At 42.1% G+C, this 19629-nt stretch overlaps 1 protein-coding gene across 1 annotated transcript in view; it reads left to right on the plus strand.

Annotated features, from left to right (window-relative positions):
* Positions 1 to 496: 496 nt before the first annotated feature.
* The window catches only part of THOC1 (THO complex subunit 1), a 47764-nt gene continuing 28631 nt past the window's right edge, over positions 497 to 19629 (plus strand). The window contains exons 1-10 of the mRNA XM_068237235.1: positions 497 to 643; positions 3770 to 3843; positions 3949 to 4009; positions 5712 to 5778; positions 9364 to 9482; positions 12770 to 12818; positions 15698 to 15793; positions 17119 to 17201; positions 17319 to 17392; positions 18915 to 19023. Of these exons, the coding sequence (XP_068093336.1) occupies positions 596 to 643; positions 3770 to 3843; positions 3949 to 4009; positions 5712 to 5778; positions 9364 to 9482; positions 12770 to 12818; positions 15698 to 15793; positions 17119 to 17201; positions 17319 to 17392; positions 18915 to 19023 (780 nt within the window). The 5' untranslated portion in view covers positions 497 to 595. The remainder of the gene's footprint in view (positions 644 to 3769; positions 3844 to 3948; positions 4010 to 5711; positions 5779 to 9363; positions 9483 to 12769; positions 12819 to 15697; positions 15794 to 17118; positions 17202 to 17318; positions 17393 to 18914; positions 19024 to 19629) is intronic.

Here is a 19629-nt window from a genome sequence, read left to right on the forward strand (position 1 = left end):
GCGTCACACAGACGCTGTGCCTGAAATCACGCCCCTTCACTTCCAGAAAAACAACGTCTGCGGCTGCCTAGAGCTTCACTACTTTTCCCGGTGTAGTGTCAGAATGGGCAGCCCCGCATGCGCAGTAGGAGCCTGTGGCCCATAAAATTACGCAGCCATGTAAAACGTCCTAAATATCTCCGCTTTCGCACCACGTACACTCCCGAAATTTTCAGGGGAGGGAGGGGACCCCCAGATCTAGCTTTGTGCCGAATTGCAGCCCCCGAGCCCCGCTGGTTCCCGAGACTGATTGCAGCAAACCTATCTCGGGAACTAGCGGGGCTCGGGGGCTGCAATTCGACACAGAGCTAGATCTGGAGGTCCCCTCCCTACCCTGAAAATTTCGGGAGTGTACGTGGTGCGGAAGCGGAGATATTTCAGGTCAATAATGTCTAACTTCCCACTGAGCATGCGTGATACTCAGTGAGGAAGGCTGCTTCCGGCTGCCCATTCTGACATTACACCGGAAGTACTTGTCCTTTCCTCAGCTGAGGCGCGACAGTGGTTGGTGATGTCAGAGACATGCGACATTGATGCTGAGACTTGGGTATGAAGAATGTCTCCTCCGGTGTTCACTCTACAGGAGGCGAAAACTAAACTTACGGTGAGGACTGAACGTGTACTTTTGCCGTCTGCGACTTTCAGGCTTCATTCAAGAACGATCCAAGATTGATTTCATTAGGCTACTGCAGACATAAACGTTATAAACTGCTGTATGCAGACGTCTCAGTTGTGTTTCCACTGTGATCCTTAGTTTAGATATAATGAAAGGAAATGATAATCGTAATAAAATGTATTCAGACAAGTTAAAGCAAACCTGTGATGGGAAGGGGGGGGGGGGGGGGGTAACTAAAAATGACAACTTAACTCAGTAGTTGAATGGTCCAGGGGCTTCCATGCTCCTTGTCAAGCCCACCTTTTTAACATAAGACTCCTTTTCTTCTGGCCATGTGACTAGTAGAGATGTAGACGAACAGCGGGCCCTGTACTACTTCTGGGTTGCAATGTCCCAGAGTAGTACGCCTGTCCATGTCTGCTTGCGTCCTTTAGTATGCATGCCCTGGCCTGGCAGTGCGCGTCATTGCAATCAGGGACGCGCACCTCCGGGCCACGGCATGCATACTAAAAGGACACGGGTAGGCGTACTACTCCGGGACATTGCGGCCCAGAAGTAGTACGTGGCCAGAATGCCCATAGAGATTCGCAGGCAAGCTGTTCGCTAGCATCTCTAGTGCCCTACTGTGGATGCGCGCATCCCGACTAAGTACATGTGAGTATGGGCCCACGTGTGCCCAATAGAATGAAGTTGCTTGTGCACAGGATTCCAACATTTCAGCATACCCATCAAAATAGGTGCTGAGCATGTGCAAAGTCATGCAACCCATAAATTAACCCCATAATACCCACCAACAGCACTTACTTTGCAGCCCGAAGCCCAGCAACAGAAGCAAGTGGGCAAGGGTCCTGGTGTGCAATGTTCACCATCCAGGTGGATGTAGAGTTAGAATAAAAAGTTGTCCGAGCTAAGCAAGTTGGCAAGGGGACAAGGATTTCATTGATGTCACTTTTAAAGTGACTCTGAAGCAAAAAAAAAAAGTATGATATAATGAATTGTATGTGTAGTATGGATATTGAGTAGAATATTAGCAGCAAAGAAAAGTCTCTTTTTTTCAGTTAATGACCATTTGGACTCCTGCAGTAAAACCTTTTCTGAAGCAATTCTCTCACTGTTTCTTTGATGTATAAGTACTTCAGAAAATAAGACTGTCTCCAGCCCAAGTTGGGTCAGAGAGCTCAGAAAAGCTCTTTTGCATAGATAACTGAAGTTTCTTAACTCTTCCTTTACTGGAAACAATATGAGACTAACTTTCTATTTCTTAACTGTACTACACATACAATTCTTTATATCCTAAGTTTATTTTCAATTCAGATTCCCTTTAAATGTATGGTATTGGCAAGCAGGGAATATTACTTTAAATTTATGCTATTTTGACAATGTATGGTAGTTTGTTGGAACACATAGCTTGATTTCTTTTGTCACCCTTTATGTTGCGCTTTACGGGTTTTATGCCAGTGAGAAAGGAGCCTTCGTATAGCTTTAAAGGAAACCAGAGATGACCCCTATGCCGGCATTTATACTTACCTGGGGCTTCCTCCAGCCCCATGTCATCTGTTGCTTTCCTCGCTGTTGTCCTTGGCCGATCCAATCATTTACAACCTTTAAAGTAAACGGCAAAGATTGTAAATGAAGGGAGGTAACCGAGGACATGGGGCTGGAAGAAGCCCCAGGTAAGCATAAATGCTGCCATAGGGGTTGTTTCAGGTACACTTTAAAGTGACCTGAGACTCTATGTAATACATATTTAAAATGAACCTTCCCCTAAAGGTGGTTCATAAATGATTGGCTGCAGTTCAAAGTGCCTGTCAGTCCTGGCTTTTGGTGCACACCAGGAGATGTAGTGTGCCCGGCCGCTGGTTCATGCCAAGAGATGTAGCGTGCTCGGCCGCTGGTACAGGCCAGAAGATATAGCTTGCCCGGCCACTGGTGCATGCTGGCAGATGTAGTGTGCCCAGCCGCTGGTGCATGCCAAGAGATGTAGCATGCCCAGCAGCTAGTGCATCCTGGGAGATATAGTCATTTAATGTCTTTATGGGAGATTAAATGACTATATCTCCAACCAATATATGCCAATAAAATTTACGAACCTCCATTCGGGGAGGTTCATTTTAAATATTTTTATGTATGGTGCGCAGGTCACGTTAAAATCGCTAAGCTTTGTCAGTGATGAAATGCTTTTTGTGTTACATACTTTTAATTAAAATGGGAAATACATTGCTATATTTAAATTAGAGGAGACTGTGTCAGTGGTATCATAAATTGAGGAGTCAGAGCTTGGATGATTTTTGTACTGACTGCCAGGGCTGTGGAGTCTGTACAAAAATCATCCGACTCCGGGTGCCCAAAATTGCTCTGGCTCCTCGACTCTGATTCCTTAGTTTAATACTTACCAGGGCTGTGGAGTTGCTCCAAAAATCATCAAATTCCTCTGTTTATGAAACCACTGACTCCGACTTCAGGTACCCAAAAATTACTTCAACTCCAACTCCACAGCCCTGCTTTAAAGATTTGTCCCTGGAAATGTAATTTAAAACCAGTAAACAGGTGTAAAAGTTCTTGTTGGATGTCTCAGGTAAAAAAAGAAAGTATTATTAAACAGTGTCTTAAAGTGCAGCTTTTTGCACCGTTTTTGCAGTCCTGTGTAGGTTTCAGTGTTAGCATAGTCTTTTCATTGCAAAAATACCTTTATTTGCTGATATGATTTTTAAAATACCTGATTGGGAGTCTCCATTCAAGCCATTTCCTGCACTCTAGTTTGCTGTAGACTATAGTATTCTTCCTCCCTTCATCCTTCCTCTTTCTTTCAGAGTTTTCAGTCTGTATCCTGTAGGCTGTACCTCATCATAATAATGCAAGCCAAGAATCAGCAGCTTATCCTACAGAGCCTGCCATTAACCTTTTTTTAACTTAGCTACTTTATATCATTTGACTAAAGTATTTAACAGGTTTTTAAATACAACTGCCTCATGTCAAACAAAAAGGTAACATTTTGGCCTCTACATACTAAGCTGCTAGATGATGAGCTATGATTTGATCTGTGCCAGGAGAGGGTCTTTTAATTAATTATGCTAAATTAATAATCCTAACATCGCTTTTTGCTTTGGTCCACAGAATGCCACCAGAGAAGCTGTGACCAGCAAGAATGTCAAGCATTTGTTGACTGTATTTAACCAGGTGCCTGGAAGGTATAAGAGAAAATATATTTCTGTTCTGATGCTAGTGTTTACTAAACACTGTTTAGTCTTTATTTGCTTCATGTACCGTAATTTCTTTATATTTTTATTTCTTAGTGAAAATGAGAAAAAAGTTACACTCGATCAAGTCTTCCGAGGGGTTTTGGAAGAGGAGATTGTAAGTAAACCATGGAAATGTATACGTAATGTTGATTTATAAAGTTTTCCGTCTTTGGTATATCAGATTAAGATAAATGTCTTTTGTGTAAAATCCTGCTTTAGCCTGTGTGTAGATCTCTTCCATTCCAATATCCTTTATGATGGATGCAGAAACTATAAAAATATCTAGCTGCATTATGGGGATGCTGGAAATTCTATTTGCTTTTGTTTGATAATCAGTATAAATTATGTTCAGCAGTGGAGACTTTGCAGCCAAACCAAAAAAAATCAAATTTTATTGGCGTTCAAACCAGGCCCTATCTTAGACATTAAATATAATGTAGATGTTGTACTTAAAGAGAATCTGTATTGTTAAAATCGCACAAAAATAAACATACCAGTGCGTTAGGGGACATCTCCTATTACCCTCTGTCACAATTTCGCCGTTCCTCGCCGAAATAAAAGTGGTTAAAAACAGTTTTAAAAAGTTTGTTTATAAACAAACAAAATGGCCACCAAAACAGGAAGTAGGTTGATGTACAGTATGTCCACACATAGAAAATACATCCATACACAAGCAGGCTGTATACACCCTTCCTTTTGAATCTCAAGAGATCATTGTGTGTTTCTTTCCCCCTGCAGTTCTCATGCACTGAAGTTTCAGGCTGCTTGTTTTTCTCCTGCAAACAGCTTTGCCCTTGTCTGTAATTCTTCAGTATGTGAAAGCCCAGCCAGCTCAGAGGACGATTTATTCAGCTTGTAAAAGATAAGAGAGAAGAGAGAAGCTGCTCTAATCTAAATAATACACAGGCAGTGTGCATAGAGGGGCCTGGAAGGGGGAGTTCATAGCAGAACCACAACACTGAAGAACTTGGCAGCCTTCCAGACACAGGCCGACAAGTCTGACAGGGGAAGATACATTGATTTATTACAGAGATAGTGATAACAGAAAGTGCTGCAGTAAGCCAGAACACATTAGAATAGCTTTTGGAACTTGTAGGATGATAAAAAACAGGATGCAATTTTTGTTACGGAGTCTCTTTAACTATTTAACAGAGAACGTCCTTCAAATTAACAGTGCTTCAGGTTTGTACCACTTGCATAGAGGTTAGTCCATGTATGAGAGCTAAGGTTGGGCTGTCAGGAGACAGTAGAGTTTGCATTAAATCAGTAAATGACACTTAGTGGTGATCTGTTGAGTTGAATCACTGACTGACTGCTGCTTTTGTTGAGGGAACTTTCCTTGCAATTCTTTGTCTAAAAATGACAAACACATTTCTGGGGACTTTGCCCCTTCATCAGGTCTGTACAACAACCGTGCTTTTGTGTCTGAGCCAACAAAAGTGAGTGCCTCTGTCACAGACAAAGTCCTGAGATGTCTAGTCCATTTTTAGTGCTTTAGTAAACCTAATCTAACCTAGTGATACTGGTCTTTTTCTTCAAGAGATGTAAGATCAACACTACCTCCTTTTTAAACTATTTTTTGAATGTGCTTTTCAGTAGAATGATTTGTACGGATGTGGCAGAGCAGCCCTGTCTTCATTGCATTATAAGACTGTGTGGAATGCCAGGATCCAGAATTGTAATATTATAGCATTGGTGTTCTAGAGTATATTTTTTAATCATTTGGGAGATGCATTATTGCATTATTCCCTGACTTGTTCTAGTTAGTATCATCATGGTATTATTTTTTGTATTGATGAACTCTTGTGTCCATACAGATAAACCAAGCGTCATGTGACAACTGCCTTGCGATTATTTCACTTGCTATCAATGGAGTTACTGAAGGTATACATTGTACTAATACATTTATTGCAATGTTTCCTATTTCTTGTATGCTGCTAGCCACTGTGAAGCCTATGTGGAGTTACAGGACCCCCCCCCCCCCCCCCCCCCCCAAGGTTCTGTGTCTCTGTGTGGCCCACTTTTCTGTGCTCAGTTTCAAAACTGCTGCTGCTATTTTTTTGCAAACGTTTATAGAAAGCATATTACTTTGTTTAGGCCCTATGACTATTGCTGTGCTTTTTTTGTTATGCCAATGTGTTTGAGTGTCCCATTTGGCTTTAAAGGACAACTGACCTGAGGGGGATATGAAGGCTGCCATATTTATTTCCTTTAAACAATTGTTCAGCATCCTAGTGATCTTTCATGCATCATTCGTGTCTGAATCACATACCTGAAACGGTCTATGACTAAAAGTATTTGAGGCAGAGGATAAGCAGGACAGCCAGACAATTGGCATGGTTTATAAGGAAATATGCCAGCCTCCATATCTCTCTCAGGTCAGTTGTTCTTGCATTAATGAACATACAAGAAAGAAATTGAGTTCTTGTCTAATGCCGGGAATACACGATGCGTTTTTGCGTTCGTTTTTGCTGTCGTTTTCGCTTTCGATAGATTCTACTCTCGATTCACTGCTCGATTCTCCTCTCAGTTCCTTATCTTTTCTTATCAATTTACATTCACTTGAATGAGGAGAATCGAAACGAAAGTAGAATCGACCAGATCCGACGGGTTGGAATTTTTCTATCGAACCCATCTATCTAAAGTAAAAACTTAACGTGTATTCCCAGCATAAGACAATCTTCATAACAGAGTGTAGGTAATAGGAATGCACTTCTAACGGCTCACCAGTGTAAGTGAATGTTTACCATTGAGAAGCCACAACTATCAAGTGCATACTGACACAGCACAGCATGAGTTAAAACAGGCCACATGCCTGGACCATGCAGCCCGAAGATACAGACCTCTTTTATGTATGTAGATGTGCTCATATTGTGGTGGGCGGGCCAGCCACCCAAAGACACCAGAAAGTCCAAAATGACAAGTAGCAGACAACTGAGAAGTTAAATATGAGCAACATTCATACCTGCACTCCTTGGTTACTGTTGAAAATTGCATTTTTCAAAAATTGTAATTAAAAGTAAATGTGAAATATTATTAACCTCCCTGGCGGTATGATTATTTCCAGGTTTTAGGGTATTTTCAACCCGTTTCAGACCCTAAAATCAGGAAAAAAAAATCACACCACCAGATTGCCTGCAGAAGCCCCAGCACTCACCTCCCTGGGCTCCAGCGCTGTAGTTTTCCTTCCGTCCTCCGCCTGGCGCTGTAACTGTGTAGTGAGATCACTGACTGTGATCTCTCCAGAGTGATTCAGAGCCTTGGAGGACCGGAAGGAGAATGGCTGCCTGCGTCTGGATCCCCCGGGAGGTGAGTAAAACGCCCGCTGTGCGCTATACTCTGCATAGAGCTCCCGGTGGCTAGCCCGCGTAGCTCGGGCTTACCGCCAGGGTGTTTAAGCAAAGTTCATCAAAAAGACCCAAAATAGGTCTAAGTGGGGGGGAAAATCAAAGTGATCAAAGTGTTTGAATCTACCATAAATCAATCAGAAAAAAAAACTAACACATGTAAGGCCAGCCTAAAGTGTACCTGAGCTGGGGCAAGAAAAAAAAAATTATACATGCCTGGGGCTTCCTCCATCCCCCTCCAGGCTGATCGCTCCCTCGTGGTCCTCCACCACCTGGATCCTCCGCAATTGGCTCCAGAAAGTCCTCCAATAGGGCCAGTCAGTGAAGTCTGGCTCCTCGCACTCCCCCGTCGCTCTCCCATGGCCGAAAGAGTTCTGCTCATGCGCAGTACTACTGAGCATGCACAGAATGCTCCCGGTGGCGAAGTATGCCCCAGACTTTCCGGGGCAAATTGTGTAAGAACCAGGAGGACCGCGAGGCAGCGATCAGCCTGGAGGAGTTAAAGGAATCCCTAGGTATGTATAATTATTATTTTTTTTTTTTTTTCCTGCCCCATCTCAGGTTTACTTTAAGTATTCCGTGCAGTATATTGTCAGTATACACACATTTACTTGTTTATCTTCTTGAAAGAGAGGGTATCCCCTTGATAGCATTGTGGTGCATAAAGTGAGTTGTTTATTTCCCAATAGATCTGCTCCTTAACATTTTGGACCCAAACTCGCTGACTCCTTTGGATCACTAGTCACTATCTTACATTGTGAATATTCAATATCACATGGGCCTTGGCTACCTATTTTCCTTCTGTTGAGCTCCAGGAGGATCAATGAGATGTAAATAATTCTAAGTTCATGCAGATTTATGCAAATGTACGCAGCTGGAAAATGGACCAATTGAATACCACTAAGGTGGAGTTTGATTGGTCTATTTTGAACCTGCAGCACTTACATAAAAAAGTTGCATTATCATATATGAATTATTTAAGAATTATTTGCATCTCATTGACCATCCCTATACAGCTGTATAAAATTGCAGGGATTGATGGCAACCTATATTTCAGCTTAGTAACAGGTATGCATGTAAAAACATGCTTGTAAAGTACAGTTGTTCTTCAAAATTCTTAATGGAGAGTTCAGAAAGACTGGGATTTGGGATTGTCTGAGGTCAATGGATCGGTCCGGGTGGGAAAAATGAGGTCCTACTTTGTGCAGCTAATTAGTCATACAATGTTAAAGTAAACTGAGCACCTGGATGTTCATATAGATGGGGTATGGAACAGCTTGCCCCCCATAAAGTAAGTTAATGCCTGCTGCCCTCCTAAAGGCCTGCGTCATTTACAAACCTCTCTTGGGAGAGGTTGGTTTGATAAGTTTGAAAAATGTGGTGCCAAGTAACTTCTTTTTTTTTTTTTAAAGAGCATTCCACAGGCTCCAGGCTTGCAGAGAAGGACAATTTCAGCTTCAGTAAATTTTGAAATGGCTGATTGCAAATGGGAAAATACATTTTAATACATTTTGATATTGACCTTTTTAGTACTATCCTATTATCAGAAGTGTATGTTCAGCCAGACATAAGTGTTTTGGTTTCTAATTACTTTTCATGGGAGACTATTTGACTTCTCTGACTACACAGATAAAGCATGGGTTCCCACAAGAGGAGTACCTATGCCGCTATGCCGTTGTTAAATAGCAGAGTTATGATTTCTAAAGGGAACATGTTGAGTATCTATGAAATACTAATCTCTGGTGTGTAAATTCCTCTCACTTACAAGCTGATAGTCACCTTTGAAAGAAGCTTGACACCAGTGGTTAATGCATTATACTCACAAGGATCAGGCAACAGGCTGCAGTGTCATTATGGGCCATGTTTAATGACTTTAGCTTCATTACATTTGCATTTAAATTTCAGTGGGTTTTAAATGTAACCAATTAAACTTTAGTGGCTGCTAGTTGTTTAGCATCTTAGCACCTACATTTGCAGCTGGGCTGCATGTCTGTATGTTTTAGATGGGTTGCTGGTGTGGTGCTGCTCCTGGATGTGACTGCTGTGCCCTCTTGGACAGTTCAGTCAGCTTAATTTGTTGACTGTAGGTGTGATATAAACTTGGCTTGTTTATTTCATGCAGGTATTTGTACAGCCACTACGCCATTTGTGCTCCTGGGAGATGTCCTGGACTGTCTTCCTCTGGACCACTGCGATCGAATATTCACATTTGTTGAGAAGAATGTTGGAACCTGGAAATCTGTAAGTGCAAATGCTTTGATTTCCATGTGTCTTAGAATGAAGCACTGTTAAATAAAGCTATCCATTATATGGATGACATCCCTCCCATGAGTGGCCTTGTAATGCCGTAATATCGTGTCGCCATGGTTACAGAGATACTGTGTGGGTGAGAAGTACAGCTTCTCCACCATTCACATTTATTATTTGCAGCCACTTTATTTTGTGTGATTATTTCTTAGGTTAGGCTATTAGAGATTTATAATGTATTAGAGTGGCCATGAACGGTGCTCTGTAAGTGGTTTATGATGACCTCACTATTCATATTTATTGCCTATTGTTTTCTGTTCCGATAGAACTGTTTGTTCCGTTAGCAAATCCACTTTCTATTATTAAGTCAGTGGCGTTTTGTACAATTATGCAAATATAAACGAGTCCTTAATTTGTAGATTTCTTCAATTTCCGTTACTTGCTGTAATGCTGTTTTTTTTCCATTCTAAAAATAATAATGTAATTAAATGGAAATGCACCGTCTAGTAGTAGATAAGAGTGGCAGCCCTTTATACTTGGACTTGCTGTACTCCAGGCTGCAGCTGGCATATATACATGTACTGGAAAAGGCATATGCTGCACCATCATCTCTGCACCACCGCACACCCCACTATAGCAGCCCCTGGCTGGCACATCATAGCTAGACGCCTGAGCACACATGACATTTAAGAACATGTGTAACTAATGTGTCCTATTTCCTCTAAACAAGGGATGTCGAACTCCAGTCAACCAACTTCCCTTCTCTGTGTTGTGGTTGGGCTAAATGATTCTCATCTACAGCTTAAAGTTATGAAAACATTTATTAAGTGTATTTCCTGCCCATGGGATAAGAAAGAGTTAAGATATGATCTAGGAAGTTTCATTGGGTCTTAAAGTGAACCTGAGGTGAAAATATGAATAAAAGTTACATACTTACCTTAGAAGTGGGAAGCCTTTGGATGACCATGAAGTTTCCTCCATCATCCTCTGATCCAGTGCTGGGACCCTAAGCATATTCAACAAGAGTTTGTCGGATGTGCTCTTGCAGCTGTTCTTCCCTCCGTGTACAAGCAAAGCCCACTGCGCCTGTACGAGTCCTGTCTGTGCAGTAGTGCGTAACTGCTCATGCACAGCTTTTTCTTTTTTGTACATGTGGCTCTGTGTTACGGTGCTGACAGAACTCCTACACTGAGGGGAGCATGGTTGTGAAGAAGAGGGGCCTGGCAGATCATCCAGAGGCTTCCCTCCACCTTGTTATGTATGTACGCTCTTGCTCAAGGGGGTGCAGCATGTCCGAGCTCGTGGTCAAGGGCAGGGGGTGCAGGAAGGCCAAGCTTGTGCTCAAGGGGGTGCAACAAGGCCAAGATCGTGCTCATGGGTTGCAGCATGGCCAAGCTTGTGCTCACTGGGGTGCAGTATGGCCGCAATCGTGCACAACAGGGAGCGTGGACTTCAAAGGGGCTCTCTGCTGCAGTGGTGGTCACAAGGAAACTGGAAGCTTCTGAAGGATCCACAGGTGTTCCTGTTCATAGATGAGCATCTCATTTTTTGCATTAGGTTTACCTCGGCTTTCCTTTAAAACAAAAACAAATATATAATAATTTTAGAAAATACCAGTGTTGGACCCTATATAAAATAGGTGAACCAACTGTGGAGAATACTAAACTCAAGTGTCGGTTATCCTAGACTAGGTCAGATGGGCTGTATAGCCACTGTCATACAAACAATATGTATTTGTAATATTACAGATATCTCCATTGAAATAATAGCCTTAGACGAGGATCCTTTTTATATAAAAATTGCATTCTTTTTGTTGTATACAAAGAATATAAAAAAAATATATATAGAACAGTGTTATAAGAAATATTCAAGTAACATAATAAATATCTTAACAGCTTTGGTCATCTGAAGTACATACATTTAAAAAAAAGATAATTTACCAAACTCTCATTACTGGGTGCCTGAACCCGCGATCCTGACATTAAGAGTCTCTCATACTCTAAGCCACATACGATATAGGGTTCCTCCATCTATGTATCTGACTGAGCTTTTCAAGGCCATATTTATACAATTGCGAGTTTCAAGTCCTCACAAAAAAAACATCTCGCCACGTGATGAGCCTGACCTTGAAATTGAGCCAACCTGGAATATACACATTGCAGGTACATGAACTGTACTCTGAGTTCACCCTTCACTCAAAGTTCTCCCCCCCCCCCCTCCCCCCCACCCAATTTTTTTGGATGGGAGGTGCAAATTTTTGGGGAATTTTTGGGGAAAATAAGTCGTCCGGATGTGGACAGAGCTAGCCGTTATGAAACTCTGTACTCTACACAGTGCTGCAGAAGATGACAATGCTATATAACTACACAATAGCAGCATGGTAGGACATTAAACTATGACTATGGTACGATTAGATTGCGAGTTCCTCTGAGGACAGTAAGAAAAGGGGGACATACCAAATAGTGAGATGCATAGGAGGGGGGGGGGGGGGGGGTAAAGAGGTAGAGGCTCAAGACAGAGAACCTGGTGGGAGAGGAGAAATGGCAGGAAGACCTCTCACCAGGACTGCAGACATCACCAGTGCTGTTTGGCAGGGACATGCTATTAAAAGAAGCCACTAAAATCTGAAAAGAGGAAAGGGTCATGGGGAAGACAACAGATTAGGAGGAGGAGCTGGGAAGAGATGAGATTAGATGCAATCAAGCTAATTTAAATTACCCGGAGCTTGCTTCTCTGCTCACTACAGAAGTCGGCTGTCAGCACCTGTATCACTGCCTTCTGCAACAGCAGACTGCCCTGCATTATTGATTAATTACTCTGATCAGGATAAATAATCAATAGTCTAGGGCACTCTGGTATTACAGCAGCTAGTGCACATGGCTGTTAATGAGAGGCAACTTCTGAAGCACTAAACACATCCTTCCTCCTCTCCGTACTAATGTCCCAGCTGCAGCACAGTAATCATTCTCTCCACTCGCCCTGCTGCTCTCCACATTTGCTCTCTGCATGCTGTGTGTAGCGAGCGAGCAGACACATTGCCCATGGGACAGGAAGGGGGAGGGGTGCTACATCTAGTGCAGGAAGTAGTACAGTGCCCTGCACTGCCTGCTGCTATTTTCCTCCCACAAGCCATAATTATTAGCATCTCATTGTCTGTGACTAAATGTGCAGAACACATTCATGTGCTTATAGAATACATATATGTACATCTCCTGTTTACTTGCCATGTATTTACCACGTTCATGTGCATTATCCTGAAAATAAACTTTCTCTTCTTTCAGAATACATTTTATTCAGCTGGTAAAAACTACTTGCTGAGGATGTGTAATGGTAAGATCCCAACATTTCCTGGTTATTGCTTGCCTTGTGTATATGTTTTGTCTTTCTGCACAGGCTATTATTGTAAACACACATTTTTTTATGACGCACTGATTATCAGGTGAACTACTTGTCAGCTCTTTTACTGACGGCTTAGCAGACATACGAGGTGACATGATGAGGTAGACATGTGACATGATGAGGTAGACATGTGACATGATGAGGTAGACATGTGACATGTGTATGTACAGTGCCAAACACACAAATAACTATGCTGTGTTCCGTTTTTTCTTTCTCTGCCTGAAAGAGTTAAAAATCAGGTATGCAAGTGACAGTTTCTGTCCGGGTCTGGACCGGGTTGGACTATAGCGTAGCCCTCACTGATAAGGAATTGCAGCCATAAAACACTTTCCTGGCAGTAAATGGCTTCTGAGAGCAAGAAAGAGTTTAAAACAGGCAATAGTTCATAGATTTTGGCTCTGGCATACTTCAATGAAGGTGTTATTGAGCAGAGCCAGTGAAACAGTAAAAACTTAAAAAGTAGATTTAAATATAAAATAAAACTGTGGGATAACTAAAAAAGTCATTTTTAGAAGGAGGATAGATACAATTGTTTCTTATTCGTTTATTTTTACCTTCGATGTCCTTTAAAGAGAAACTCCGACCAAGAATTGGACTTTATCCCAATCAGTAGCTGATACCCCCTTTTTATATGAGAAATCTATTCCTTTTCAAAAACAGACCATCAAGGGGCGCTGCATGACTGATATTGTGGTGAAACCCCTCCCACAAAAACTCTGAGTACCGTGGTACTCCTGGCAGTTTCCTGTCTGTGAACCTTGTTGCATTGTGGGAAATAGCTGTTTACAGCTGTTTCCAACTGCCAAAAAAGCATGCAGCAGCTACAGCACCTGCCAACAGTAAAAATGTCACCATGTAATAAATGTCAGAATGTAAATCAGGGATTTAAATTATTTTACAATGGGCAAACACTGACTAAATCATTCATACATAATTATTGTAAAAATGAAGCACTTTTTTTATTACATTATTTTCACTGGAGTTCCTCTTTAAGTCTATAGTCAAAAATCTTTATTTTTTTTATTTTGCATAAAGATGTTTATACTTGTAACCATTTGTATCCGTAACATTCCCCCTCACTTCCTGCCCCAGTGACACAGCAGGCAGAGGTAGTTTTCCAAAAGGTATGAGAGCCAACCTTAGAAACGTGTCTCAGGGGATGATGCCCCAATATTTTGTGATTCTGTTTACTCTTCCAGTGCCAGCATTCACATGGACAGGCAGCGAAGGAGAATCTGGCAAAATAAATTAGGCAGAGGTTCTGACCCTTCCCCATTCTTTCTATAACTAGAGAGGAAGAAATTGGCTGTAATTCCATGTTGTTAATTTAGCTGTGAAATAGGTGGAGAAATACTGCAGAAATATACACCATCCAGAATGAAACTGTATGCTGAAATGCATACACTCATACAGTCATACATGCATACAGTCTCTCAATTGGCTACCTATTTTCATTAAAGAGGAACTGTAACGACAAAACGACCCCTGGGGGGTACTCACCTCAGGTGGGGGAAGCCTCAGGATCCTAATGAGGCTTCCCACGCCGTCCTGCGTCCCTCGGGGGTCTCGCTGTAGCCCTCCGTACAGCGGTGACGCAATATTTACCTTCCTGGCTCCTGCGCAGGCGCTCTGATGGCTGTCGGCGCCGAAGTAGGCGGAAATACCCGATCGCCGTCGGGTCTGCTCTACTGCGCAGGCGCAAGTTTCCGGCGCCTGCGCAGTAGAGCGGACCCGACGGAGATCGGGTATTTCCGTCTATTTCCATGCCGAAAGTCGCCACAGCGCCCCCGCTGGAGCCAGCAAAGTTAAATATTGAACTGACAGTCGGCACAGTCGCCGGCTGTTCGGAGGGCTGCGGCGAGACCCCCGTGGGACAGAGGACGGCGTGGGAAGCCTCATTAGGATCCCGAGGCTACCCCCACCCGAGGTGAGTACCCCCCAGGGGATGTTTTTCATGTTACAGAGTCTCTTTAAGGCATTCACATCCTGCCCAAGAGCCCTGACTGTCTAAACCTGGTAAATGCTGGTTCCTGTGTTCTTTGAGAAGGCTGTTCTGAAAGTAGGATGGATAATCCTAGTCCCTCCTTATGAAGCCTGAGGGCATCCCTACACCCCAAAGCCTTGGCAGTGTCACTGGGTATTACAGGCTGCCACCTTCCTCTACTAAACTGGCTTCTTTTACATTGTCGGGTCCCATGCTTGGTTTGTTTCACCCCTTCCCATATACATTGGTCTGTGCTTCCCACAGCCTGCTTGCAAATGTTGTGACCCCTACACCATCCACAATTTTTGTTTTCTGCCACATTCTTATTAAGCAAAAAGTCCTGTTTGAGATGCAGGGATGAACTTTCCTGGGAACATCCTAAAACATAGATCTTAATCTGAGCTAACACAATGAACTTTAAAGTGCACTGAGCATCATTGTTGTACTTTATGAAAAACGAACCTCCCCAACCTCCCAGTGTACTCTGGGAGATGCTAGTTCAGCACTATCCTCGCATCTTCTGAACTACATCTCCAGGCATGCATTGCAGCGTGACCCCCGCCATGAATTACAAATGCCCACAGAAGCTGCGGTCGGCTCGAGAAGATGGATGATCCCAAAAGAGCCACGGGCCAGAGGTTCAGCATCCCATAGGTAAGTAATGGTGCTCCCCCTTCCTGTACCCCCAGCGGCACAAACCATTATGAACCTCTCTTATGGGGACTTTTATGCTTTTAATATGCTCAGTGCACATGAACAGTTCACTCGCTTTTCTTGTTTCCTGGAAAAATGATTATTTTTTAATGTTTCTTTTCATTTTTTCTAGACCTTTTAAGGAGACTCTCCAAGTCACAGAACACGGTGTTCTGCGGGAGGATTCAGCTGTTTCTTGCACGTTTATTTCCACTCTCAGAAAAATCTGGTGAGTCTTCCAACTTGTACAGTGGAATCAACCAGCCAAGAGTATGTTGTATTCAACATTGGTATAATAAATCTCTAAGGCCTCAATTCACGGAGCTTTATCAAACACTTTATCAAACGTTTGATAATTTTCCTCATGGGTAAAATCTGATTTTGAATTCACTAAGGTGTTATAGATTTATCGAATGTTTTATCGATGAAATGATCGATAAATCTATAACACCTTAGTGAATTCAAAATCAGATTTTACCCATGAGGTAAATTATCAAACGTTTGATAAAGTGTTTGATAAAGCTCTGTGAATTGAGGCCACAGTGTTGTACTAAAATACCTACCTAAACATTGATGAGTGGTGGCACAAAACTGGTAATGGAGTTGCTGAAAAACTTTATGCAGAGAACTCTCTCCCTTCAGTGTAGAGACATTACATGGTATTCAGATAAACACATTAGACTAAAGCTGCTGTAGGTAGGGAAGGCAATAACTAACCTCTGCATTTTGTATATTCTATATATGTGGATACGTTAGTTTCGATCTCAATAAGGATCGACATATACAGACCCTGAAGTTTAGTATTAAAGCGGTATAAAACCCTGACATAATATTCAATAAAAACATGTTTTCCTACTTTTTATATGCCATACGGTTATCATATTTGCATTTGTGCACAAGTATTATTATTCATTTAGAAATTATACATTCCCACAAGTACAGTTTTTTGCTTTGTGAGCTGACTTTGCATTTTATTCATAACTGGTTTTATTCATTATGTATTAAAGGCAGAAATGCTTTCAGTGTCTCTCTGTGTCCAGCGGCTTCTCCACAGTCAGAGAATGTCTCACATTCCTCACTTGATACATTTAAGTAAACACAAGATAACATTATCTCCACTTCTTCAGATGCGTCCACATTTCTCTGCACTGAACTTTCCAGCCCTATGTGTAACCCTTTGAATGTGGTTTTAGTAAAAAAAAAATGCTGGTTGTATATAATATGCTGTAAATAATTTTTTCAGAGCAAAGAAGAAATGCTGGCTTTCATTCCGCTTTAACATAGAACTAAAGTCCTGTAGCTGTAGCAGCCCTGAAAGATGTCTGTATACATTCCTTGCTGTACACACACCAGACCATCGGCCGGGACAGCGCCAAATGATTGCCTCGCTTAGTTATCTAGTGTGATTTTGGAGCTTTAGCAGAGAGTAAAAATGTGAGGCGGTGCATATCCTATAAAAACAAAAGATCTTATGAACTAGTCCCATGGTTTATATATACAGTATATATACATCACTCTTCCTTTATCACATTATTTTTGTTTGTTTTCTTAAAGGACTGAATTTACAGAGCCAGTTCAACTTGGAAAATGTCACAGTGTATAATGTCAATGAGAATGAAAGCACTTTGGGACAGAAAGTGAGTCTAGCTGATGTTACTTTGTATTTCTTACTCCTAGTAACTGCTTTTCTCTTCTTGATTGTGTATATTACAAGGTTCAGTTTCTGCACGATGACCAATTCTTTGTATTTACAGCAAGTGGAAGACAGGGATGATGGAATGGAAATTGAAGAAGGGGAAATGGGAGATGATGAAGCCCCTAATAGTTCGTAAGTATAATTGTGACACACATTTAGCTGTTTAAAGCGAACCTTAACCGTAAAAAAAGGGGGTTTTGTTGTGGTTGTTGTTTTTTTACACTTATCTGGGGCTTTGATCATCCACCTGCAGCCTTCCTGTGCCCACGTAGTCACTCACAGATCCTCCGGTCCCCAACCACAAGCTAGATTCATTTTCGCCAACTGATCATTCGGCGGCCATTGCATCTGCACGATCCTTGCCGTGCGCATCATTGATCGTGCTCCCGTTGTCGTGGCCATCTTGCACATGCACAATACGCATATGTACACGTACTGCGCATGTGCAGGATGGCCTTAGCGACAGGAGCGTGATCGAGGATGTGCATGGCAAGGGCCATGTGAGCGCAGTGGCGAAAACAAAACCCGCTCGCGGCGGGGGACCAGAGGATCCATGAGTGACTACGCGGGAACAGGAAGGCTGCCCCCTGCAGCCTTCCTGTTCCCGTGTAGTCACTCACGGATCCTCTGGTCCCCCGCCATGAGCGTGAAAAAAAAAAAAAAAGTTTCACTTACCTGGGGCTTTAAACCAGCCAACTTTGTCCAATTGGGCTTTGCCCATTATATGCTTAATTTCTACTGTTGTCCAATTGGGCTTTGCCCATTATATGCTTAATTTCTACTGTTTTCCAGTAAGTGTGTTTTTAGAATTGCGTGTCTGAGGAATAAATAACTTTCATGCACTACGGAGCGCTCTTTTTCATGCTTTAAACCAGCCCCCTGCTGGTTCAAAGCCCCAGGTAAGTGAAACTTTTTTTTTTTTCACGGTTGAAGTTCACTTTAAGCAGGATTAAAGGTAACAAAAATATCTATTTAGGTTGATTCCTCTCTACTGACAATTCTTACTTCAGTTTTACAGAATTTCTGGATTGTAATCTCAGATTTCAATGTATTCAGTGGCAGACAAAGTCAACAGTGGGCCCCTGTGCGGAATAAATGAAGGGGCCCCATGTGAGTGGCCATAATCATAACAGATTATGGTTTGCTCCAAATAATGTCAATAACATAAAAGTACACTAATCTAGGTTACTAGGCACTGTGTTTATGTAGCACACATTTCATACTTGTGTAGTATGACTGGGCCACAAGCAAATATCACTGTTCCTCCTGGGTTTCAGAGAGAAATACACAGAGAACAACCTACAGAATAATCATGCCCTGAAACTGTGGTGCAGCTGCATGCGCCCTAGAGGGCAAGAGGCCTCTGTGCGGCTGCACGGTCTGCACAGGCCTATGTCCGCCTCTGAATCTATTTATCTCCTGTGGTGAGATCTGGTACAGCATAGTAACAATAAAGCTGCAAAAATTGTTGTACTTATACTGAGTACTTTTTTAGTCCAGTAAGGTCTGTAAAATGCAATGTAGTAGAAATGTCTGACTACAGTGATGATTTAATATTATGATGGTATCTTCTTTTATATGATATAGATAAGGTCAGGTTAGGTAAAATGTGAGTGCAGTATTATTTTTGACTCATTCTACTTTTATTTTCTAGCTCCATTCCCATAGACTACAACCTGTATAGAAAGTTCTGGTCACTGCAGGACTTCTTCAGGAATCCAGTACAGTGCTATGATAAGAGCTCCTGGAAGACATTTCTCAAGGTAGAGTTCCCTTCTTGCCTCATTTCTTACTTTACCTCATACATAACCAGACAGGGTCACTGTGAGCTGCAGGCCAGTTTCTCAATAGTCTCTTATCTTCATGGTGTAGAATATCTCTGCATGCACAAGGCCACTGATGGCGCAGAGGTCAGTGGGCTATTTCCGCTCTTAAAGTGTACCTTCAGTCACAGAAGTGAGTGTACAGCTTTCAGTGTAACCATGCTGAACTCCAGTAGCTGTTTATTGTGGGTTTTTATTTGAATTAGACCTTGCAGTGCTGCAGACATGGTGGGCTGTTGGCTGATCCCAGAAATCTTGTGGCTATCCAGACGCTTGCCACTACTGAGATAAGTATCTAACTTTTTGTTTTAGGATTCCCTTCACAATTGCTTTAAAGCAGGCCAGCTTAAACCAGAATTAGTGTAGTAACAATGTTTAAAGAGGAACTCCAGTGAAAATAACGTAATGAACAAATGTGCTTAAATGTATAAATGATTTAGTCAGTGTTTGCCCATTGTAAAAGCTTTCCTCTCCCTGAATTACATTTTGGCTTTTATGATATGGTGACATTTTTACTGCTGGCAGGTAGGCGATGTCAGAGGAAGT

The sequence above is a fragment of the Hyperolius riggenbachi genome, chromosome 5, assembly GCF_040937935.1.
Source record: "Hyperolius riggenbachi isolate aHypRig1 chromosome 5, aHypRig1.pri, whole genome shotgun sequence".
In the NCBI taxonomy this organism is placed as follows: domain Eukaryota; kingdom Metazoa; phylum Chordata; class Amphibia; order Anura; family Hyperoliidae; genus Hyperolius; species Hyperolius riggenbachi.